The sequence below is a fragment of the Peromyscus maniculatus genome, chromosome 7 (genome assembly GCF_049852395.1).
Source record: "Peromyscus maniculatus bairdii isolate BWxNUB_F1_BW_parent chromosome 7, HU_Pman_BW_mat_3.1, whole genome shotgun sequence".
Lineage (NCBI taxonomy): Eukaryota > Metazoa > Chordata > Mammalia > Rodentia > Cricetidae > Peromyscus > Peromyscus maniculatus.
Window position 1 is genome coordinate 54,878,252 of NC_134858.1, and position 25,477 is coordinate 54,903,728.

At 44.6% G+C, this 25,477-nt stretch overlaps 1 protein-coding gene across 4 annotated transcripts in view; it reads left to right on the forward strand.

The window, feature by feature from the left end:
* Window positions 1-25,351, forward strand: part of Edc3 (enhancer of mRNA decapping 3) — a 31,193-nt gene extending 5,842 nt beyond the window's left edge. For all 4 annotated transcript variants that reach the window (XM_076576367.1, XM_006971523.4, XM_076576366.1 and 1 more), the window contains 5 exons: window positions 2,889-3,208; window positions 10,000-10,335; window positions 16,707-16,860; window positions 19,423-19,640; window positions 22,943-25,351. In XM_076576367.1, coding sequence (XP_076432482.1) covers window positions 2,889-3,208; window positions 10,000-10,335; window positions 16,707-16,860; window positions 19,423-19,640; window positions 22,943-23,277 — 1,363 coding nt within the window. In that variant the 3' untranslated portion in view covers window positions 23,278-25,351. The remainder of the gene's footprint in view (window positions 1-2,888; window positions 3,209-9,999; window positions 10,336-16,706; window positions 16,861-19,422; window positions 19,641-22,942) is intronic.
* Window positions 25,352-25,477: the final 126 nt, after the last annotated feature.

Sequence of the window (25,477 nt, forward strand, 5' to 3'; positions counted from 1 at the left end):
GAAGCACACTGTAGCCAGTGACTAAAGTCCTTAGTTACGGGTAGTCTTTTCTTAATATCTGCCAATAGAGCTCATCTCCCCCCCCTTTTTTGGGGGGCTTTGTCCGAGACAGGGTTTCTCTGTCCAGGATGTCCTGGCATTCACTCTGTAGAGCAGGCTGGCCTCGAACTCACAAAGATCTGCTTCCCTCTGCCTCCGAGTGCTGGGATTAAAGGCGTGCGTCACCACCTCCCGGCTGAGCTCATCCACTTTGATCTTCACATTCCCATCTTCATCACTTTGAGAGTCAGCCTCTTATATTTATGTTCCCAAAATGAGTCTGTCAGGTGTGAGCTTCCTTATTTTCTGAGCAATTCCTTCATATTTATGCCTGTACAACCTTTTGGGTGAATACCTATATTTTTCTTTTTTTTTTTATTTAAGATTATTAGATTATTTTTAATTATGTGTATGTACATGTGTCTGGGGGTATATTGAGTTACTTGAAGAGGCCAGAAGAGGGTTGGATGCATTGAAGGTAGAGTTATAGGCCAATGTGGCGCTGAGAACTGAACTTGAGTCCTCTGTAAGAACAGCAAGTGCTTTTTTTTTCTTTTTTGGTTTTTCAAGACAGGATTACTCTGTGTAGCCCAGGCTGGCCTCGAACTCACAGAGATCTGCCTGCCTCTGCCTCCTGAGAGCTGGGATTAAAGGCGTGCGCCACCACTGCCAGGCGCAGCAATTGCTCTTAACTGTTGAGGCATGACTCTATCCCAGGTGTCCCTGAGCTTAACTGCTTTCCTTTGTGGCCCCTTCTGTCTGGGCTGGTCCTTTCGTTTGTGCTGGAGATGCACTCTGCCTCCTTCGAGACCTTACCTCATCTCTTCTGTGTCTTGAGCATCAACCTTTGTTGTATTGTCTCTTTGTTTTCTAATGGTTGACCTCCCTCCCCTCGTGGGAAGCCCCCTCCCCCATTTCCCACTAGGTGAAGGCAATGTCCCATCCTTTCTCTTCCCTTTATATCCATACTCTTGTTTAGATGAAAGTAATTTGCCTTTACTCAGTTTTTCAGCTTTATTTTTCTGGTCCCTTGTTTGTTTTTCTGTCATCAGCCTAGATGATCTTTTGCCAGGCTCACAGACAGCTGGATTGTCAGGTTCAGACATGCCCCCTTCTCTTGGTTCTTCAAATTGCCTCTAAGATTTTTTTCCCCAAGTTCAAAGATTGGTTTATTCTGGGTTCTGTCTTTTTCTTAAAATTGGGCCAGAGCTTCTAAACTTTTTCTCCTTAAACACTCTTTTTTCTCAGATCTTGAGACAGGGTCTCCCTATGCAGCCCAGGCTGGACTGGAACTCACGTAGTTCTGCTGGCCTCTGCCTCCCCACTGGGATTAAAAGAATGCCAGCCACCATGTCTGGTTCTTCGACATTTTAAAGTAACTATAGCACACAGGCCTAGAAAGTAGGTATACAAACAAAATATCTACTGCTATTCAATCATAAAGATATTAATTTTAAAATAATTCTTTGGTATACTTATAATTTTACCACTTATTAAATGTGAAGTGTATTGGATACTAATGAGTTAGGTGGGTTTGTTTATTTTTACGTAAACAAACATTTTACAGTCAAGCTTCGATGAATATTTGGTGCTGTACTACACAAAATATTTTCATTTTTTTCATGTTAACTGATAACACTGATTTTATAATTGTCAGTGCTGGGAATGCCAACTCACATGTGTAACATAAAATGGAAGAAGTGTATTTAGGGATATTTCAGAAATTATTGGATCTATTCTAAGCCAAAATTCATTTTAACTTTCTTTAAAATACTTATGTGCCAGGTGGTGTTGACACACACCTTTAATCCCAGAACTTGGGAGGCAGAAGCAGGCAGATCTCTGAGTTCAAGGCCAGCCTGCTCTACAGAGTGAATTCCAGGACATCCAGGATTTTACACAGAGAAACCCTGCCATATGGCAGGAGAGAGCTTTAGACAAAGAATAAGGGTCCTTTCTGACTCTTTTGAGACAGGGTCTATGTAGTCCTGGCTGTCTTTTAACTCTTTATGTAAGCCACGCTAGCCTCAGAATTGTGGTGATCCTGCCTCTGCCTCCCAGATGTAGGGCTCTAGGCAGGAGCCACAATGCCTTGCTGGTTTCTCCCTCCTCCCAGTTACCATGGGAAAAGCCCATTGTACTCATGATCTGGATCCTGGTTATCACTTTATTTTCCTCATGGTCCTCTATAAGCGTTCTTTTCTTATATAATACTGTAGGCAACATTGGAGGTTCTTCCTGTGGATGACATCACATTTTCGTAGCTGAGATGCCTTTCTCTCTACTGTTCTCTACTTGACTCGCTTTTACCCTCTCCCACTGTGTACACCCTAGATATAGCTTAAATCGTTCATATGCAGATGAGTTCATTATTTTGTTTCTGGGCTCTCTCGTGCCCTGTGCTTATCTCTGTCTTGGCATTTGACACTTGATGGTTTACGTTTGTCTTTTGCAGTGCTTAGACTGAGTTGTTTATAAGTATGCACTGCACTTGTGTGTGTCCTGCTCCTAGCCCAGTGCTTACCACATAGTAAGGACGCTATATATGCTTGTTGAATGAGCGAGTGGGTGAAGGAAGTTTAAAAAGCCACTAACAGTCTTCAAATCTAAGATGGCTATAGAGTTTTGTTATTAACAGCTTCTCTCTAAAGGCCGGCAGGGTGTGAGTTCAAAGTTGGTGCCTGAGCACTGTCTTTAAATGCTCTGCTACCTTTCCTAGTTTTTACTTCTGATAACTCCCCGAAGTGCAGCTTTGCACAGGGTAACTGATTTCCATTTATCCTAGTTTTATCCTTACCACTTTCCTCTTGCTATTATAATTTTGAGACTTGTACTTTTGTGTATTTCAGGGCAGGTGATATTATAGAATTGAAAATTCTGGAGATACCAGGTCCTGGAGACAAGCAGCAGTTTGGAGACCTTCATCAGACAGAATTGGGCCCTTCTGGTGTTGGGTACCAAGTGGGTATCAATCAGAATGGTACAGGCAAGGTGGTCAAGAAGCCAACCTCTTCCAGCAGTACCCCTCAGAACATCCCGAAGAGGACAGATGTGAAGAGCCAGGATGTTGCCGTTTCTCCTCAGCAGCAGCAGTGCTCGAAGAGTTACGTGGACAGGCACATGGAGTCCTTGAGTCAGTCCAAAAGCTTCCGTCGTCGGCACAACTCTTGTAAGTACCGTCACATTGCCCCTTTCGTAACCTAGTATTTCAGGGCTGTGAGCCCTTACCTGCTGTTGCTCTCAAGTGACTCTGTTATTTTATAAAAGGGAGCACTGCCCGAGTTTCACAAAAATACAGTATGCATCTGTTTCTAGGGCTAGTCCCTTAAGATGCCAAGGAAGAGAAAATGAGTTATTGGAGGTATACCTAAGCTTCTCGCCAGCTCTTCCACTTTCCTTCCTTCAGGAAAAGTTGGGGATCTGTGTTGGTGTTTTAAATCTAATAACTGATGGTGGTTGTAATGTCTGAATTGACTCTGCTTGGGCTGTTGCAGTTAATTCTTGTAAGACTTCCGTTCTCAGAGAGGAGAGGACTAGTGTAGGCATCACTGTTACCATCATTTCTGACGCATTGATGATTTTATTTGTTTGTTGAGGTGCTATGGATTGAACTCGGAGCTTTGTGCTTACCTGGCAAGCATTCTGCCACCAAGCTCCATCCCTAGCCCAAACTAACTATTTTACTTTTATTTCTTTTTAAAGCACATTTGTGTGTGTGTGTGTGTGTGTGTGTGTGTGTGTGTGTGCGCGCGCGCGCGCGTGTGTGCGCACATATAAATGCAGGCGGAGGTCAGAGCACAAATGGTAGGAGTTGGTTCTCTCCTTCCATCATGTGAGTCCTGGGATCACACTCAGGTTGACAGGATTGCCGTCAGGCACCTCTATATTCTGAACTATCCACTGGCCCTCAGACTGATCATTTAAATTCTGTTGTGTTTACATCCCCATTAGAACATAGCCGAGAGCATGTGCTGGTATACATTGATCTCTAATCTTGTTTGCTAGTAACAGATTATTGAATTCCACAGGCTGATTATAGAACCATAGATGGGTCACTAGAACCTGTAATGGTTTTCTTGGAGGGGAGTTGGTTTTTGTTTTTTCGAGACAGGGTTTCTCTATACAGTTTTTGTGCCTGTCCTGGATCGCACTCTGTAGATCAGGCTGGACTCAAACTCACAGAGATCTGCCTGGCTCTGCCTCTCAAGCACTGGGATTAAAGGTGTGAGCTACCACTGCCCGGCCAGAACCTGTAATTTTTTTAACATGTCTGCTAGAGTAATGTAATTTTGACACATAACAGATTTGTTCACATCTGTTATTGTTCCTTAAATACACATGAATGTTCTTTTAAAAATTCCTGTAGATATAATTCTAAACAGTCTTACTAAATAAGAAACACAGAGCCAAATAAAGAGTTAAAAGCCCAAGAGGTCAGAGCACTAACGAATAGCCTTTAGCTTACCAGCCGCTGCCCTCCTTCCCCTGAGAAAAGAGACCTACTTCCTATGTGTCTGTATTTTTATTGACTTTCTGTTCTGCCTTCTCATTGGTTCTAAACCCAACCACATGACTTCTTCATCACTGCCTATCTACACAGACCTTCAGGTCTCTATGGTTGGTACTTGGATCACAGGCGTGTGTCACCAAGCTGGCTATGTCCTTGAACACACAGAATTTGCCTGCCATGTGATCTGAATTAAGGGCATGTGCTACCACTGCCAGACTTCTGCTAAATGGCTTGCTATTAGCTCTGACCCCCAGGCAACTTTATTTATTAACATACAAATAAAATCACATTTCAGCACAAATAAAATATCACTATAAATTCCTTCTACGGAGGCTGGATAGTCAGCTTGATGGTAAAGAGCACTCATTCTTATAGAAGACCCTGTTTTGATTCCTAGCACCCAAATGGTTTACAACTGTCTGTAACTCTAGTCCTAGGGGATCCAATACCCTTTTCTGATTTCCAAAGGCACCAGGAACACATGTGGTACATGTTACCTACATGTAGGCAAAACACTCATAAAGTAATAAAATAAGTACAATTTTAAAGATTACTTCTGGCCTGGAAAGACAGCTCAGTAGCTAAGAGCACTTTTGCTGTTCTTACAGAGGACCTGAGTTCAATTCTCCACACCTGAGTCAGGTAGCTCACACTGCCCATAACTTCAGCTCCAAAGGCCCTCTTCTGGTTTCTTTGGGTACCTGCATACATATATGCATAGATACACATACATATAAATTACAAATAGATATTTAAAAAATTACTTGTAAATGATAAATTGTTTGTCTTAGTTAGGGTTACTATTACTGTGATGAAACAAAAGCAACTTGGGTAGGAAATGGTTTATTTAGCTTACACTTCTACATCATAGTTTATCATTAAGGGAGTCTGCTCTTCCAGAGGACCTGAGTTCAATTCCCAGCAACCACAAGGTGGCTCACAACCACCTGTAATGAGATCTGGTGCCCTCTTCTGGTGTGCAAGAATATATGCAGACAGAACACTGCACACATAATAAATAAATGTTTTTTTGGTTTTTTTTTTTTTTTTTAGAAGAATAGTGTGCTGGATAGTTTTGTGTCGTCCTGACACAGGCTGGAGGGAACCTCAATTGGGAAAATGCCTCCATGGAATCGGGATGTGGGCAAGCTTGTAGGGCATTTTCTTAAGTTAGTGACTGATGGTGGACATTCTGGGTGGTATCATCCCTGGGCTGGTGGTCCTGAATTCTATGGGAGGGCAAGCTGAGCAAGCCATGAGGAGCAAGCCAGTAAGCAGCACTCCTCTGTGGCCTCTGCATCAGTTCCTGCGTCTTTCCCAGAACCCTCAACCTACCTATTCCTTCATTTGTAAGTTACACCATTAAATAAATCTCCTTTTTACTACGTGGAGTGGCCTTAATAATTCCACCAATAGATGTGCTTCATCTATTTCCCATTCTAGAAAGTGCAGGGCTGTGATTTGGGAAATAACCAGAATGTCTCTAATATTGTCAGGCTTTCTGTCATAAATTCTGAGTCTAGAACTAAAATATTTTCAGTTTGACTATCGGGTATCCCTTAGAACCTTAAGCGTAGGACAAAGTTTCCTTTTACAATAGATGTATGACAAAAGCCAGTTAGTGACCCCGAGGGTTACACAACAGTGGGTTTGTTACAAAATGTCCTGGCCAAAGGGCCTGGGTATCAAAGGCTGGCAGGAAAATGGCACAGGAAAGCCAGTTTCCAGTCGTACATGCTTGGCCCTTGTTTGAAAGGTATACAAACCTGGGAAGTACTGCTTATCTTTTCCAAGGGAAGTTCCTTGTTCTCTCAGTGGCCAGAGGCCAGCTTGCTTAATGCACAGCCAGACCCATGGACTAAGTGAGCCAAGTACTGAGCAAGCTTATTCACAAAGAACTTCCAAGAATTTTGTACTGAAGTATGAAAAAATGGGAGGCTAAGAAAAGTGACTATCTTACCTGCTTTTCAGTTTTTAAAAACACGTTTTGTTTTTCTGGTCATTTTTTTTCCTGACTTGGGATATCAGTATTTTCTTGGAAAAAGAATATTGACAGTATTGAAAAAAATAGATCATACTTAGAGTATGGCTCTTGAATGAATAGTCTTGTGGAGAGAAAGACACAAGCAATAGATTCTTGAAAACTAAACAAACAGCTCTGGGTACAAGTTGAATTTGTAGAGTTCTACAGCCAAGCCAAAAATAGTGTCCAGTGCCCAGAGTCTTGAGAGCGAACAGCATTTCCTACCATGAGCCGCGCTGCCTCTCTAGTGGGGTGTTTTGTCAGCACGCTGAGAAAGCTGTGCAGCCGTCTGGGGTTGCTTTCTTTGATTTTATACTTGGCATTTCAGTAACTCTTTGTTATCTAGGACAATATTGAGAACACACTATTTATTAACTTGTTGTTGACCGATACTACTTCATTAAGTTTCTTGTATTCAGATTATACATTTCTGTGACAGTCATAAGAGCTCTTGATTAGGGGCTGGAGAGATAGCTCAGAGGTTAAAAGCACTGGCTGCTCCTTCAGAGGTCCTAAGTTCAATTCCCAGCAACCACATGGTGGCTCACAACTATCTCTAATGAGATCTGTGCCCTCTTCTGGCCTGCAGGCATACATGCAGACAGAACACTGTATACATAATAAATAAATAAATCTTAAAAAAAAAAAAAAAAAAAGAGCTCTTGATTAGCTCAAAACTTTTACCCCGCGTTTGTATTATATACATTAGATATGAGATGTAAAATACAAATACAAAAGCTGAGTGTAGTGGCGGATGCCTGTTTGCTGGGAGGGTTGAAGACAGGAAGATCCTGAGATCTAATCTAGCCTTGGCTATGGAGAGCCTGTTTCAACATTAGCAATAAAACAAATTAAAAAGAATTAGTCTAGAAGCCAGGCACAGTGTACATGCCTTTAATCCCAGCACTTGTGAGGCAGGGGCAGACAGATGTCTGTGAATTCAAGGCCAACCTCGTCTATATCAAGTTCCAGAACAGTAAGGGATACATCAAGAGACCCTGTCTGAAACAAAACAAAACAAAAAAATATTTAGAGGAGATAAATAAAGCACATGCCTAATGAACATAGTGCCTGAGCTTGCTCCCCAGTACCACCAGAAAACTCTCCCAAATGGTTCAGACAATGTGGCACAAATCTATAATCTCACCATTTTTGAGGTTGAGACATGAGGATAACTAGTTTGAAGGTAGCCTGTGATACATAACAAAACCCTGTCTCAGCTAAATCTAAAATGATGAAAACTCTAAGGGTGTAGCTCAGTGATGGAACATGTGCTTAAAATATGCAGGGTCTTAGGTTCCCTCCTGAGTACCAACACACACACGGTGATAGCAACAACAGACAAAGTGATGGTGATGGGGGATGTGAAAATGGTGAACTTTATGTAAAAAGCCATGGAATTTAGTCTAGCCACTTCTTATTTGTAGTGGTTTATAATCTGTTGTTAATGGGTCCCTCTACTCTTTCCCATCATCATGTTTTGTTTTGTTTTCTCAGAGACCAAAGTCACATGTTCCCTACTGGCACAACTTTTCTATACTGAGGCGTTAGAAGAACAACACGAGTTATATTTGTATAGTATAAACCCTTCAGAATAATGTTAAAATGGCCTCACTAGTGTTGATTAATTTGTTAGTTGTTTATTGACTGCCTAGAAACTGTGCTGTAAATATTTTGCTTAATGGAAATTGAAGCCCTAGGAAGTTGAACAGCGAATATATGATTATATATAATTCTTGCTTTTTGTTTTTGTTTTTATTTTTTTTTTTTTTTTTTTTTCTTTTTTTCCGAGACAGGGTTTCTCTGTGTAGCTTTGCGCCTTTCCTGGAGCTCACTTGGTAGCCCAGGCTGGCCTCGAACTCACAGAGATCCGCCTGGCTCTGCCTCCCGAGTGCTGGGACTAAAGGCGTGCGCCACCAACGCCCGGCTTGTTTTTGTTTTTAAAACGATCTCATGTAGCCTAGGCCAATGGGTGACCTTGAGTTTCTGTCCTGCCTCCTCTTCTCAAATGCTTGGATTACAAGTGTGCCCCACCATTCCCAGTCTTAGTGGTGCTAGGAGTTGAACCCAGGGGTTAGTGCATGCATGGCAAGTACTCTGCCATCTGGGCTTCAGCTACATCCCCAAATTATATAACTGTGCATGTACATGGTGTATGTATGTATGTATGTATGTATGTATGTATGTATTCATGTGGTAATACGAATGTGTGCATGCCAGTACACATCCACATGTGCATGTCGTGCCAGAGGTCAACACTGGATATCCTTTTTCATCCCTTTCCGCCTTATTTTTTGAGACAGAGTCTCTCTCAATGAATCTGGAACTCACTGATTTGGCTTTCAGGGATCCTTCAGTTACAGATGCATCCACTTTTGCATCCAGCTTTTACATCAGTACTAGGGGTCTAAACTCAGGTCCTCATGTTTGCTTGTACGCACTTTAATGGCTGTCATCTCCTCAGCTCCTAGATTATGTAGCATTTTGGTGACAAAACTAGATTGAAGATCTCCTAACTCTTGGCACGTGGAAGGGTTGTGAAAAGGGAACCGTACAGTTGAGCGCAATGAGTTGCCTGCCTGTATGTGTAGATGTCATTTATTCTGTGAGTGGTAGGTTTGGAGAACTCGTCAGGGCTTCCTCTTTGACTGCTAAGAGTAGTGTTGATGGCTATGTAGCAGCCAAGTAGGGCCTAAGGGAGAGTGGCTGGTTGCTGCGGTGTTGGTATTTATTTTGCTGTGGTCACTTGTCTTTGATCGTCCAGAAAATGGTTATGTATAGAAGAGATAAAGTTCTGAGAAAAGAGCTCATAGTAACCAAAGATTGGATCTGTTGTCTGGATTCTTACCTGCTGTGATCTAGCCTGAGCATAAATTAAGTTAGATAGGACCCTAGTAAGTGTACTGAGAAGAACTGAACGATGTCTCCCTGGGGACCTTTTTTCTTCCTTGGTGGCAGCAGCCATCCTGGCCTGAGGACATGCTGCTGCTCTTGCTGTTCCCCTTCTCATTTGGTAAACTTCCGTTGCCTTGTTGGTTGTGCACATCTGTAATCCAAGCTGTTTGGGAGTTCAAGGCCAGCTTTGGGGGGTGTATTGATAACCTCATGGACAAAAAGCTTCTGTTATCACCTCTTCCCTTATGAAAGGCAACACTGATTAAGATTTGCAGTATTGGGGTTGGGGATTTAGCTCAGTGGTAGAGCGCTTCCATAGCAAGTGCAAAGCCCTGAGTTCGGTTCTCAGCTCTGGAAAAAAAAAAAAAGATTTGCAGGAGTATTGTTCATTTCATGTTTAGTTATTTGGGTGATTTTTTCAAATTTATTATTCCATATGAAGCTTGTGCTCTTGCTCTCCTTGCTACTTAATGTGACTTAGAAATACCCTTTGATCCCTGCACACTGACTTTGTTCTTTATGTATCCCCCAGGGTCATCTAGTAGCAGGCACCCAAACCAAGCAACCCCAAAGAAAAGTGGTTTAAAGAATGGCCAAATGAAGAATAAAGATGATGAGTGCTTTGGAGATGACATTGAGGAGATCCCAGACACAGATTTTGACTTTGAGGGGAACCTGGCCCTCTTTGACAAGGCAGCTGTGTTTGAGGAGATTGACACCTATGAAAGGAGAAGCGGCACCCGTTCCCGGGGTGTCCCAAGTGAACGGCCTGCTAGGTACCGCCACGACGAAAACATCCTGGAATCAGAGCCTATTGTCTACCGTAGGATCACGGTGCCGCACAGTGTGAACAAGGAATTCTGCACTGGTGAGTTACATTGAGTCCACCATGGGCTACTTTTCCTTTTGATTTTGCTTAAAATAGTAAAACTCAATTGTTTGAAAGCCAGCATTGCTGGATGGTGGTGGCGCACACCTTTAATCCCAGCACTCGGGGCAGAGGCAGGTGGATCTCTGTGAGTTCAAGGCCAGCCTGGTCTACAGGGTGAGCTCCAGGACAGACTGCAAAGCTACAAAGAGAAACCCTGTCTGGGAAAAAAAAAAGAAGGAGGAGGAGGAGGGGAAGGAGGAGGAGGAGGAGGTCAGCATCTTGCATTCTTGCATCAGAAGTTAGTGAGTTGGGGGTTGGTGCAGTGTTACTGTCTTGGGGACAGTGACTAACTTAGCAGTTTCAATACTTGTCCCTTTATGTCCTGTATCTGGCAGATTCCGTGTTAATTTTCAGTCTGGTTTCCCTGATAACTGTCTGTATATTTCATCAGAAATGTAGCTCTACTTCCTAGTTAGTGGCTGATGCAGGAAGAATTGAAGTTGGATAAAATCCATGGGCTAAAATTGGAGTTTCAAAGAATTCAACATTTGTTTGTCCTCCTGCTTTTATCTCCCAGTAGCCTTCCTTGGTCATTGAGAGTTTGGCTGGTTAAAATGCTCACCTAACAAAGCAGTCCCGTTGTAGTTATGAAAGCCACTGTATCATAGTGTAATTCTCTTGCCTTAGTCATTTTCTTTTAGGTTGATTTACTTTTTAATTTGATGTGTGGGTGTTTTGCTTGCATAGATGTCTGTACATGTATGCAGTGCCCTTGGAGCCCATAAGAGGGCACTGGATTTCCTTGAAACTGGAGTTACAGTCAGTTTTGAGGAGCCATGTAGGTGCTGGGAATGCAACCCCAGTCTTCTGGAAGAGCAGTCAGTACTCCAGCCCCTCCCTCAGTTAGTGTCAAGGGTTTGTTTTGGGTTAGACAGGGTCTCACTATGGAGCCCTGGCTGGCCTGGTCTACCAACTGCCTATTCCTGCTGCAGCTCTCTGTGCTGTGGTCCCTGTGACTCTGCACAGGTGGTTGGATTATGAATTGTGTGGTTTCCTGGAATTATTTAGACCACAGGAATTCCTGAGTTTGGGAAGATTATGATCTGTCTCGTAGTTAAGTGACTTAAAAGGTAAGAGTCCATAGTGAGAATGAGGAAAACATTTCAGATCCTGAAGAACCTGAGAAAACATTTCCTAAAGAAACCAAAATAGAGGTGCTAATTTGTCTTAGGGTTAATATTGCTGTGCAGAGACACTATGATCAAGGCAACTCTTACAAAGTAAAGCATTTAATTGGAGCTGGCTTACAGTTTCAGAGAAAGTTAGTCCATTATCATCTTGGTAGGAAGCATAGCAGTGTGCAGGCAGACATGGTGCTGGAGAAGGAGCTGAGAGTTCCACATCTAGATCCGCAGGCAGAGAATGTCCCACGAGGTCTGGCTTGAGCATTCCGAGACCTCAAAACTTACCCTTTAGTGATAAACCTACTCTAACAAGTTCATACCTCCCACTGCCTGACGCACACCTTTAATCCCAGTACTTGAGAGGCAGGTCGATCTCCAGGTTAGAGTCCCTGTGAGCATACCAGGTCATTTTCATTCAAACTACCACATCATTTTTTCTATTAAACACTGCACCTCTCCAACTTTGTTTTCATATATCTTTTATTTTTAATGACAGGAATGGAAAATTCTGCCCTCTTGAAATTATTTTCCTAAACTTGCCACCAACAAATACACTATCAGCCACACGTGCTGGTTCTTTTTGATCAAGACCTCAGGGATTGCAGCTTGTGCTGTGTAGTGATAAGTGGCATTCTACTAGAGCTTGGCAGTAAGGGGACAAGAAGCCCAGCAGCCTTCCGCGACCTGGTTTTTCTTGTTTTCCCTAACCGTGGTTAGAAATAAAGCCCCTTTGTTGTGCTAGAAATAGAGCAATAGTTATTTCACTGAGCAGCTTCTCCTACAGATGATTTTCATTTAGTAATGAGCAGAACAGACGCTCATGGGCAGGGTTTTCTAGACTGAGAAGAAGAGGATGCTTATTGATAAACTAGGAAGGAATTGATGACTAGTGTGAGTCATCATCTTCCCATCATAGGCTAAAACAGGGTTTATAGAGAGCACAGTCCAAGGGACAGCCTCAGAAGAGACAACAGGAGTTGAATTCATGTGCTGCTTCTTTTTTAAAGATTTATTTATTTATTATGTACACAGAAGAGGGCACCAGATCTCATTACAGATGGTTGTGAGCCACCATGTGGTTGCTGGGAATTGAACTCAGGACCTTTGGAAGAGCAGTCGGTGCTCTTAACCTCTGAGCCATCTCTCCAGCCCCAGGAGTTGAATTCAATGTGTTATGACTAGAACACGTGAACTGGTAACCCTGTGCTCCTGTGCCAAGGTGCTCATTTCCTTGTGAGTAGAAGTAATGAACCTAGTTTCTGAAATCAAGTCTCTGCAGGCAGACTGCCTTGATGGCCATTTGATTGATTGGGAACCTCAAGTCCTAGCCGATCCTCCATTTCCAGAGTACAAAGAGTTACTAGGATTGGGAACCGTCAGCATTTCTGGGCCTGTACAGTAAGACAGCTTGTGGTTATCGTTCCACTGAGAAGGGGCTCATGCAGCTTGTTGCCACAATTTTAAAGAGTCTGAACTCAAGCTAAAGGCTGGAGGAACTGATATCCCCAGTTTGATTATGGGATGATCCCTATCAATGTGACTGCATGGCTCATCTATCCCTTCTTGTTCATTCAGTGCCATGGTTGTTCACCCAGAGTGAAAAAGTTTGATTTTAGAGTATCTACCATCTTCTTTAAAGGTAGCACACCAAAGCCAAGTTGTTCTTGCCCAGATGCACCCTGACTCCTTGTCATTCCCAGGTATTTGATTGGAATAGCCATTCTTTAGGTGTTCGGCCTGAAACTTTGGGGTCATCTTTCCATCTTCCCTGGTGCAGAGAACTCAGCCTACCTTTCGTAATGGAACAGCAGGCAGTGCTGGTGTCTTCTGGGGCAGCCCTAGTAGAGCATTCCCTTTACTCAGAGTATTCGTTCTGCCTCCAAACTGGTTTCTTCTTTCAAGGGTCCCTTGAAGTTTTCATGACCTTTTAGTTTCTTATGCTGCCTCATAAATCCCCAGATAGCCCTTGAGATAGTTGTGTTTGGCCTCTCTGTTCTCACTTTTTGTCTGCCTTCATCTGTTTTACACAACAGTTTGGGTTTGAAAAGCCTTCTGATATGTGGCTCTGCCCCTTCTCCTCAGCTGACAGTCTTTGAGGGAAAGATGGTGTCTTAACTGCATGTGCATTGCCCATTCTGGTCTCTGGAGTTTTGTCTTGGATGCCTCTCCATCTGGAACCCCTCCTCTCTTGGGACTATAGTCCTGCTGCCTTTTCAGGCAGAGTTGAACTTCCTAGTTGGCACTCTGCTCAGGTGACACACAGTTTAGGATGCAGTGTATTCTTCTCTTTGATTCTTGCGTATGTGTTGCTTTCTGATGATGGAAATAGGGTCTGATGGTTGTTTTTCTCACTCTACTATTTATCCTGCCCCTGACTTAGTGCTTTGTTACTTTGCAAACACTTAATGATCATATTTTGAAGCACTTAATTGTATTTTTCTTTTTCTTTCAAACTATGTATGTGTGTGTGTTGTGCAGGTGTGCACCAGTACAAAGTCCATATTGAAAATATTTGAAGATTCTGAAAAACTACTAGAATAGTATAGTGACAAACCATGCATCCTTCATTCAAAACATCCCGGTTACTGTTTGTTTATGTATGTGTACACAGCACAGTCCTAGATCATTTAGAATTTAGCTGCACTTAACCATTGTACTTACACCCCCAAGTACATATATTCTGTGGGATATTTATTGCTCTATACAATCAGACTATGAGATTGCTCTCAGGAAATTCTAAGTTGGTACAAAAACATTATTTAAAATATATTACATATACAAGGCTTTGCAGTTGTTTGTAATGTTTTGCAAATGTTCTTTTTTTGCAGATTATAAATAATCTTTTATTTTTCATTGTTGTTTTGTCTTTTTGAGACAGGATTTCACTATGTATCCTTGGTTTGCCTAGAACTCTCCATTATCCTGCCTCAGCCTCCTGAAGCTGTGATTATTGGCATGGCCTTCAGGACTTATTTTTAAATTATTATTTAAAAATAATAAGAGGGTATGGTGGTGCACACCTTTAATGTGTGGGTGGGTGGTGCTTGCCACAGTGGGCATGTAGTGGTCAGAGGCCAACCTTACGGACTCTCTGACAACCTACCTGTGGATTCCAGGGGTTGAACTCTGGTTGCCAGGCTTTTTACCCTCTGAGCCATCCCACCCCTCCAGTAATGCTTTTTGTTTTGATGGTTTCTTAGATAGGCCAGGCTGGCCTGAAACTTAGAGGTCCACCTACCTCTGCTTCCTGAATGCTGACACTAGAGTCATCCACCACCATGGCCCAGCTTAGTGTTTATATAGCTGTATTTTTAGTTCACCTCTGCCTATTACAGCCACTTGTCATGTCCCTCTTGCTTCTTTCAGTATAGACCAATTTCCATAAAGTTTGTTATCTCATTTTGTTTTTTTGAGATAGGGTCTCACTGTAGCTCCAGCTGGCCTGGAACTTATTATGTAGACCAGGCTGGCCCTGAGATCTGCTTGTCTCTACCTCCTGAATGCTAGGATTAAAGGCATGTCCCACCATTCTTGGCTAATATTTGTTACCTTTTGTGACTTGTGAATAGTCAAGATCAGTGTTTTGTAGACTGTTACTTAATTTTTATTTGATTCATGCTAAACATGTTCTTCGGTATTTGAGTAGGGCCTTGTCTTTTTTTTTTTTAAAGCCACTTCTTTTTTTTTTTTAAATTATTTATTTATTATTCATTTATTCATTTATTATGTATACAGTGTTCTGCCTGCATGTATGCCTGCAGGCCAGAAGAGGGCACCAGATCTCATTACAGATGGTTGTGAGCCACCATGTTGTTGCTGGGAATTGAACTCAAGACCTCTGGAAGAGCAGTCAGTGCTCTTAACCTCTGAGCCATCTCTCCAGCCCGAGCCTTGTCTTTCTTAAGGCATCACATTATGAGGTTCTTATATGAATATATCCTGTCACCAGGCTGTGTTAGGTCATTTGGTAAGATATTGTCCTCCTGACCTTTTCATTATAGTAGTATTTGTCTTCTGATTTAATGATTTCATTTATTCTTTAATAATTTCATACATCCGCCGGGCGTTGGTGGCGCACGCCTTTAATCCCAGCACTCGGGAGGCAGAGCCAGGCGGATCTCTGTGAGTTCGAGGCCAGCCTGGGCTACCAAGTGAGCTCCAGGAAAGGCGCAAAGCTACACAGAGAAACCCTGTCTCGAAAAACCAAAAAAAAAAAAAAAAAAAAAAAAATAATTTCATACATCCATACATTGATCCTATTCACTCCCAGCAAACACCTTAGGCTTTCTCACAGAGATCCGACTGCCTCTGCCTCGGGAATGCTGAGATTAAAGGTGCGTGCTTCACCGTGCCTTGCAAGGCTTGGTCTTAAAAAGATACCATTTGACCTAGGATATTGCTCATTTGGTAGAGTTTTTGCCGAGCATGCACAAAGTTCTGGGTTCAGTTGGTTTTTTCATGCCTGACCTTGGTTTCACCATAGACACCTGGGAACATGTCATTCATTGAGCAATTCATCTCCAGGGGCAACTAGTCTACTTTGGATTTTCTCTGAGGTCTATAATTGTCTTGAGGCCAAAGAATAAAGGCCTGGCTGAGAAAGTATATTTTATTCACCAAAATTACACAGTGTAAGAAGAAGTCATCCTTCTGACAAATCACAGACATAATTATGACCCAGAAATGTAAAACGTACCACCAGTGGCCTGTGGAAAGATCCCGCAGCCTTCTTTTTAGGGAGGAGTTGTGGCGGCACACGAGACAGTTACAGACAGAAACAACGGTTTCCACAGCCAGTGACCCCATGGACTTGGCCTAGTGTGGCTCCCCATCGGAGAGTTACTTGTCTGGTGGGTGACTTGTTGACTGTTAGCTGTCATCTGCTGTATATTCTAAGTGGCCTCCAGCATTCAATTTTCAATACTGAATAAATTGGGTGTGGCGATGCTCACTTGTAATTCCAGCATTTAGGAGGTGGAAACAGGATTTGGAGTTCAAAGTCATCTTTGGCTACATAGTAAGTTTAAGCCTGGGCTACATGAGAGACCCTACCTCCAAAAAAAGAAAAAAGAAAGAAAAAAGTTGGCATTTACAGAATCTGCATAGAATGCCCATTATTTTTTTTTTTTTAAACCTGGTTTCTTATAGTAATTTTCCCTTGCTCCTTGCCTCTTTTAACTACAGACTCTGGCCTGGTGGTTCCAAGTGTTTCATATGAGCTACATAAAAAGCTGTTATCTGTGGCTGAGAAGCATGGGCTGACCTTGGAGCGGAGGCTTGAGATGACGGGGGTGTGCGCCAGTCAGATGGCCCTGACTCTCCTCGGAGGACCCAACAGGTAAGAGGCTCTAGACGGCAGTGCTGAATGTGGGGGATGATGTCCTGCCTGGCCAGCCCACAACACCTCACATGCACACAGGGACTGTTGCCAGGCAGTCACTGCTCATCTCATGTGAACCTCCCTTATGCACCAGATGTCTTCGTTTGCCTTTCTCTTTCCATCTCCTGGAAGTCCCTCCTCCTCCTCCTCCTCCTCCTCCTCCTCCTTTCCTGACGATAGCTGGCTGGGCTTGAGCTCCCTGCTAATTGTCAGGCCTGACTTTGAAAAGCCTTACAGAGACCTGGCCTTCGACACTTAGCCTTTCACTAGGAAGCACTTCAGTTTTGAGCGCCATATCTGAACCGTCTAGAAAGACCCTAAGAACCTGGCAGAGGAGCTCGTTCCTGCCTGCCCAAGGTTAGGTTAGGAACAGAGCAGTGTGCTGAGCTGCCCAGTGACAACCCCGCACTGCTCATGCCCTCTAGTAGCGGAAAGTCTTCAGGAAGTACAGTGAGCTGCTGGGGTGAGGAAGCGGAGAAAAAGTGTCCAGGACTTCTCCAGCTGTGCTTGCTTGGACAATGTCTCCTGGATCGAAAGCAGTCTTAATGAAAGCAAGTTTGATCCAGGATGGATAGATTTCACTCTGACCCCTACCTCTTGCTTTGTAGAGATTGGAGTATTTGTTCCTCTCTGTGCTTTGCTTGGGCCTGTTCTTTGCTGTGCAGGGTCCCTGATGCTCCTGTGCATGAAGAGGGAAGGAGCCTCCCCCAGGAGGGAAAGCTTGCTGCACATCGGCTCTCAGAATAGCCACTAGAGTGGGGACTGTTTTTCTTAGTCTGGGTCCTCAGAAGATCCTTAGTCTCTGTCCTTTGTAGCCGTGTTAATAGGCCTTTGGGAGTCAGGCACTGTTTTCTGTCCATGTTCTGTGTGTGTGCCAAGTTCCTTTTTGCACAACAGAATTTTTTATGTGCTCCTCGGAGCTTCACATTGAAGGGAAATATTACAGCCCCGTGATTTAAGAGGAGCAAACTATGGCTCAGAGTTGGAAGGATCACCCAAGTAACACTGCCGGTGTACTGGGAGCCAGATCTCCACTCTGCAGAGGGGCTGTGGGTGCTAGACACCGATCTCCTTTGATGTGGGTGAGGAAGGGCCCATTGGGGAAGCAGCCTTGGGAGTCAGACGCCAGCACTCTGCAGTGTCTGTCTGAGTCAGGGAGAAGTAGTGTGTTTCTTCTAGAGCAGGGGTTCTCAACCTTCCTAATGCTGCAGCCCTTCAGTACAGTTCCTCATGGTGTGCTGAGCCCCAACATAAAATTACTTCATTGTCATTTCATAACTGTGATTTTGCTGCTGTTATGAATCATACTGTAAATAGCTGATATACAGCGACCCCTGTGAAAGGGTTGTTAACTGTGAAGGAGCCGCCCGCCACCCACATACTGAGAACCACTGCTCTAGAGGCAGAAATAATGGGGTAGGGACTAGCTTGGTGTCTGTAGAGACTGGTACTAAGTTTTCCCAGTGTGTTTGGGAAGGGAAGTCCTGAAGTTCCTTTTGTCCTGACAATACCTGTCGTCTTCCTCCCTGGGGGGTGGTGATTGGCGCTGCCCCACCCCTAAGTCTTGCAGTTTGCCTCCCTTCTGCCTCTCCGCCTGTGATGTGGCCCCTCCATGGCTGATCTAAACCTCCTTAGCATTGGCTTTCAGAAACCAGAGGCACTTTGACAGCTTTGACTGTCAGGAGCACAAGTGACTGCTTCCTCCAAGGCAGGGCCTTCCCTGGTGCCTAATCTCAGCTGAGAATGCCTATGCGTTGCTTATTGCTTTTCAGTCATTTGCTCACACAGCTCCCTAGGAAATACCAGGAGTTATCCCCAGCATTGCCCTCACCAGATTATTGACACCTCAGATTGGCAAACTTGGATTGGCAAATAATCAAGGACAATAAGGGTGGAGAAAAGGAGAGCAGCTGGCGTGAGTCAGAAGTGAGATCCTTCATCTGGAACTCAGAGGAAAGGTTGCCGAGTTTGAAAAGTGAAGGGTTGTTTGACCAGAGGACATGGTTACAACTGCAGGGAAGAGTAGAGAGCCTGGCCTTGTTGGAACCAAGTGACCTTGGGGGTCTGGGGGTCAGAGATGGAGCAGTTCTTCCCCATGGAGGTTTGAACCTAGCGGTTCACATGAAGAAGTTCACATGAAGAAGTTCACATGAAGAAGTTCACATGAAGAAGTTCACATGAAGAAGTTCACATGAAGATGTTCACATGAAGAAGTTCACATGAAGAAGTTCACATGAAGAAGTTCACATGAAGATGTTCTTGGGTCAGAACATAGTTCTGGCAAACAGGGTTGTATGCTGCTTCTTCTAGGTGAACTCCTAGTGGGAAGAACAAGCAGTGAGGGCCATGCTGCAGGCCTGGCAGAGTCGTAGTGGGCTTGGGTTTCTCTGGGGCCTAGGACTTGGTCAGCAATAAGAGAGTGGGATGCCCCTGAGAGCAACAGTGACCTGTTTCTGTGATGGGGACTTAAGGGATTGACCAGTCTGTGTCCAGTGACCGCTTCTTTACTTTGTGTTCTAGGTTGAATCCTAAGAATGTCCACCAGAGGCCTACAGTAGCCCTGCTGTGTGGGCCCCATGTGAAGGGAGCTCAGGGTATCAGTTGTGGGAGGCACCTAGCCAACCATGATGTGCAAGTCATCCTCTTCCTGCCCAACTTTGTCAAGATGCTGGAATCTATCACCAATGAACTGTCTCTCTTCAGCAAGACCCAAGGTCAACAAGTGTCTAGCCTAAAAGGTGAGCATCAGCATTGGAGTGTAGCTCAAGGGTAGAATATTTGCTTTCTGTGTAAAGACCTAGGTTCATTTAAAAAAAAAAAAAAAAGTGCCCTCTAAGTATTGACCAAGGTTTCCTGCTTCCTTGGTAGTATGACAGTCTGGTGGTGCCATCTGGTGGTGCCAAGTAGAAAGGCATCACATGGATAGAATTTTCTGCATTAGTTCTATATGGTGGTGACCCACACCTAAAATCTCAGCCCTCAGGGCATGGGGACAGAAGGTTCTTGAGTTTAAGGCCAGTCAGGACTACATAGTGAGAATCTATCTGGGGGAAATACATGTGTATGTATTTACACATGCACACAGAATTTCTGCTTCTAAGGGGTCTTTAAATTACCTAGAGGAAATAGCCCATGCCCCACCTTTTTCCTGCCACTCAGAGAGATCTGGATACCCACTAACTCATTCCATAAATATTTATGGGACAGGTACTTTTTCCCATTTATGGGAATAAATGTGGTAATGATTTTTTTAATCCATTTTCCCAGCTGAGTGTGGTGGTGCATGGCTTTATTCCCAGTACTTGGAGGGCAGAGACAGGCGGATCTCTTTGATCTCAAGGCCATCCTGGTCTACATATCAAGTTTCAGGGGTACATAGTAAGACCCTGTCTCAAAGAAATAAAATAAGTTACCCATGATGTGATGCACAATGTGGTTAGGAGAGATGAACAGACAAGTAAGTAGCATTAGGTCAGCTAGTATTAAATGTTACAGAGTAAAATGCAGCTGGAGGGACAGTGTTCTAGAAGACTTGGAGCAGAGTGTTTCTGAGTTGGGTCATGAAGGATCTTAGAGGTCACCACAAGGGTTTGAGCTTTGACTCCAGGTGGGATGGGGAGTCATGTTTCTTAGTAGACAGAATCTCACCATATATCCATGGCTGACTCTGTAGATCAGGCTACCCTCAACCCATAGGCTCAAACCTGCTTCTTATCTAGCTCAGCTCCTAGACAAGCATCTGGGCTTTGAGCGGGTGATTGGGGTACAGAAGAGTTCTAAGCTGGTCTTGGTTTTTTTTTTTTTTTTTTTTGGTTTTTCAAGACAGGGTTTCTCTGTGTAGTTTTGCGCCTTTCCTGGTACTCACTTTGTAGACCAGGCTGGCCTTGAACTCACAGAGATTCGCCTGGCTCTGCCTCCCGAGTGCAGGGATTAAAGGCATGCACTACCACCGCCCGGCTAAGTTGGTCTTGTGAGAATTAGGGGTAGCTGATAGTTGAGACCCAACCTATGGTAGAGGTGGTGGAAAGTGGTTAGCTTCTGAATTGTTTGTGAGGTTAGCATCTGCTTACTAGAAAGAAGCAAGAGAAGATATAGAATGACTCCAGTGAGCAGCTCAGAAGGCCGAGCTGGCAGAGATCTCAGTTTAGAGACCAACCTGAGCTTGTCAGTAACATTAGAAAAAGGAAAAAACAAACAAACGAACAAAAACACAAAAAAATGATGGGTTGGAGAAATGGCTCTTTGGTTAAAAGCAATTGCTCTGCTTGCTGAGGGCCTGGACTCAATTCCCAGCACCACATGGCAGCTCAAAAACCCTGTAGCTCCAGCTCTAGGGTATCTGACACCCTTTTCTGGCCTCCACATATGTCATTCACATTCATACAGACACTTAAAATAATAGATGAGAGAGAGAGAGAGAGAGAGAGAGAGAGAGAGAGAGAGAGAGAGAGGGAGGAGAGAGAGAGAGAGAGAGAGAGAGAGAGAGAGAGAGAGAGAGAGAGAGAGAGAGAGAGAGAGAGAGAACGCTCTAAATTTTTTGGCCTGAGTAACTGCCTCTGAAGTGGGACTTGACAGAGAAAACACCTCAGGTTAGATGTTCATTGAGCATTCAGAGGTTGGAACTGATGCTGCTTATGCAGGAAATTTTGTGGTTCTGGAGTAAAAGGAAGGATCCAGCCTGGAGTTTAGGTAATGAGGGGGTATGGAAGCTGAGATTAGCCAGGAAAAGGCAAGAAGGGCAGAGGACTGAGTTATTTAATTCTGAAGTCAAGAAGGGCAGGAGCGGTCAGGGGGGAGAAGGAGGTGCAGTGGCCTGTGTATCTGAAAGCCAGGTGGAAGAAAGAGCTCTGAGTTAACACAGGAAGACTGAGAATTAGATTCAGCAGTGCGGAGACCTGGCACACTTAGTGAGCACAGTTTTGGTGTAGGAACAATGTCAGACTGTAGTGAGATTTAAGTGAGGATGGGGTAAGAGTTGGACCAAAGATGGTCCAAGAAGGAAAGACCTTGCCAGAGGACACATGACAAGTCAGGAGGAACCTAGACCAGAACCACAAGCTCCTGTGTACACATAAAGGGGTCCATTCTTAATCTCTTGAGCCATTCATGGCCCACAGGAACTTTATACGGATGCATTGTAAGTCGGGAAGCTGTGGATCTCTAATTGAGCAATGTTAACTGTAGGCTGAGTGCTAGGATGAATGCTGGGAATGGATCGCAATCTCGAACGTAGTGTCAAGTTCCAGGCAGTCCTCCTTCTAGCTAGCTGAAAAGCTTCCTATGGCAGATGCTTCAGGAGGCTGGCCTGCAGATAATGACCCTGCAGTTTAGGCTTGTCTCTGCTCCTGTCAGGTTGATTTCTTAGGTTAATCCAAGATTGGCATACATGCTGAGACTTCCTGTTCTTATACTGTTACAAGTCTATAGGCTAATCAAGAGCAGAGGAGTCTTTTTTTTTTTTAATTACATTTTACTTAAGTTTGTAGGTGTGCACATGCTATGGCATGTGAGTGGAGGTCTAGAGGATAACTTAAGTAAGGAGTCAGTTCTCTCCTTCCACCATGTGGGTCCTGGGGATCAAACTCAGGTTATTGGGCTTGGCAGCAAGTGCTTTTACCAAGCATTGAACTATCTCACTGGCTGTTAGAGAAGCCCTTTAAAAAGGATAACAGAGATCGTTTTTTCCCCTGTTCCTAAGTTTGGGCTGAGTAGAGGACCCATTTACATGAGGAATTCCCAGAGAGGGGCAGGCCAGCCTTTTGAGTAGAAACACCTATTGCCAGCCAGACAATGGACCCCGAGAGCACCCCTGAAAAGGCTGATTCTGCTTTCCCAGAACTTGTAACAAACATCATGAGGTTAGTCAGATATAAAGCCCTGTCTGCAAGGCAGAGGAGGTAGGGGCTTATGCCCTTTAGAAGGCTGGCCTTTGGAGAGGCATTAGAGTGGTACTAACTAGAAAACCAGATGTTCATAGAGCCACCGAAGCCCTGGTCTGGCCTGCTTCAGAAACTTTCTCATGTATTCTTTCCATCTACAGATCTCCCTACCAGCCCTGTGGACCTGGTTATCAACTGCCTGGATTGCCCGGAGAATGCCTTCCTGCGGGATCAGCCCTGGTACAAGGCAGCTGTGGCCTGGGCCAACCAGAACCGGGCACCAGTGCTCAGTATAGACCCTCCTGTGCATGAAGTTGAACAAGGCATCGATGCCAAATGGTCCCTGGCACTGGGCCTGCCTCTGCCACTGGGGGAGCACGCGGGCCGAGTCTATTTGTGTGACATTGGCATTCCCCAGCAGGTCTTCCAGGAGGTCGGCATCAACTACCACTCACCCTTTGGCTGCAAGTTTGTCATTCCCCTGCACTCTGCCTAGAGGGGCTCTGGGCAGCTGGGCCCTGTGTTCCCCTGCACTCCTGCCGCCAAACCCAACAACGGACGCCTTAAGGATGTGAAGCTTTGTGGACCTTGTAGATTATCTTTTGGGTTTGTTTCTTCTGTGAGAGAACAGAACATACTTAAAATTAAAATTTGCCTGCCACCTTCCCTTAATCAGGGAAGGCTTTCCCACTGGTGTGCATGTCAGGAGTAGCCCAGTGGCTCCAGGCATCTTTCTATCCTACCATGCCTCCATTCAAGTGGGGCTTTGTTTACAGACATAGGCAGCTCTAAGACTGGTTCAGGTTTATAGCCACTGGGCATGGGCCAGGGCCTATTGGGGCCTCCACCCACATTATTTCAGAAGGCTTTGTCTTTCCCATGCTTCCTCTGGCCTGCAGCCCGCCAGTTCACCCTTCCTCTAATCATGTAGATCAGGCTGCACAGCAGCTTTCCAGAAGGCAGATCTGTGCTCTCTTTAGATCCTGAGAGTGCGTCTCTACTCTCCCCAGTGCCACCCGTGTGTGTTTGGAAGCTTTGGGTCCTCCTGAGATATCCTGGTTTTTATGTTGGAACTTTTCCTGGGGAGTGATTGGGGTGACGACTGTGGTGAGATTCTGGGCTGGCTGCTTTGCTGTCATCTTTAACATAGGTTTTGTGCCTGTCAAGCTACAGGTCCCACCTCCTAGTTATGGGCCAGACTTCGCCGTGCAGCTTTTCAGTATTGGGGAGACCCTGGGGGAGTTTGGTGCTGAGCCAGAGGTGGCTTCTTGGTGCTTCTGTCCTAGGCCATCACTTCCTACCTCCTTGCCCATAAATAATATTCCTTGTTTCCCTTTCTGCCTGTCTCTGGAAATGGTCCTCTGCAGTTACCCTGGGACAGGTTACATGCCCCTCCTTATGCCATGGTGTCACTCCAGTTCTTATGTCTGGGCTTTTTATCCCTTTATAGTTGCCCTTCCCAGGAGTGTGCAGACTTGGGACTAGTGGCCTGTCTCAAACATGCCAAAAATGAGCCCGGTTCCGGATGACCCTGTTGGTGGGCTAGGGTATTAGGGTATTATCCTAAGGATCTTCCTGGACTTGGGTCCTACAGACTAGTAGGATAGGACCATGCCTGGAGCCTTAGACTGGAGACTTTTACAAAGGATTTGTACTTTGAAGCTCTCCCCCTGCAGGCTTTTTTCTGCTCTGCCCATCACTGGTTGGTGGACAGGCAGATGGGCTCGTTAAGTTTGGGTACAGGGTAGAAACCCTGGTACCGTAGATTTCAGGCTATCTCTTATAGGAACATGGCCCCAACAGATGATAGCCTTTCCTTTTCTTCCATCTTCTCTCTCCAGCTGCAGGAAAGAGGCCAGAGGACTGGGAGCCTCAGCTGCACGCTTCAAGACTAACTTTCCAGCTGGGCCTCTTCTCTGAACACAGGGTTACAGTTGGCACAGTAGGCAGCCACTACAGGTTACTAGACACAGGCTACTATAAAATGAGGTAGAACCCTAGTCCTGAAGATGGCTAGCTAGCATCAGGAAGTTCTGGTGACCCTAGAGGTGATACTTTAAGACTCCTCCCCCTCTTCTCCCTGCCCTTGACCTAAACCCCCCGCTTGAGTTATTGAAACTGTGTTACTCCTACCTGCAGCTCTTTTTGGAAGTTCTGCCTAATGGCTGGTTTCAGTCAGGTGGTCAGATCTAACAGTAACTCGTGCAGCTCTTGGGAAACCCAAAGCCAGCACCACAATAAAGTGCGAGTTCTGTGCTATCTGAACTGCTTTGTAGAGTATGAAGAGGTGATTTCCGCAATCACCATGACTGTTGGATATGTGCATAGTGACACAATGGCTAAGGCAAACCAGATTCTTCTTGACTGGCTATAGTACGCTATGTGTACCCTTAGGACTGAAAGATGTAAGAGCCTTCTAGGTCTGGCAAGTGTGCTACCTTATCCCTATCCTGGTGCCAAAACTGTTCTACATAACCTGAGCAGTGGTTATCAACTTTCCAAATGCTGACCCTTTAATACGGTTCCTTGTATTGTGGCAAGCCCCAACCATAAAATTATTTTCATTGCTACTTCATAATAGTTTGCTACTGATGAATCATAAATATCTGTGTTTAGGTGACCTCTGTGAAAGGGTCACTGGACCCCCGAGTTGAGAATTGCTGCCCTAGAGGATGTCGCAGCTTCTGGCTTCCTCT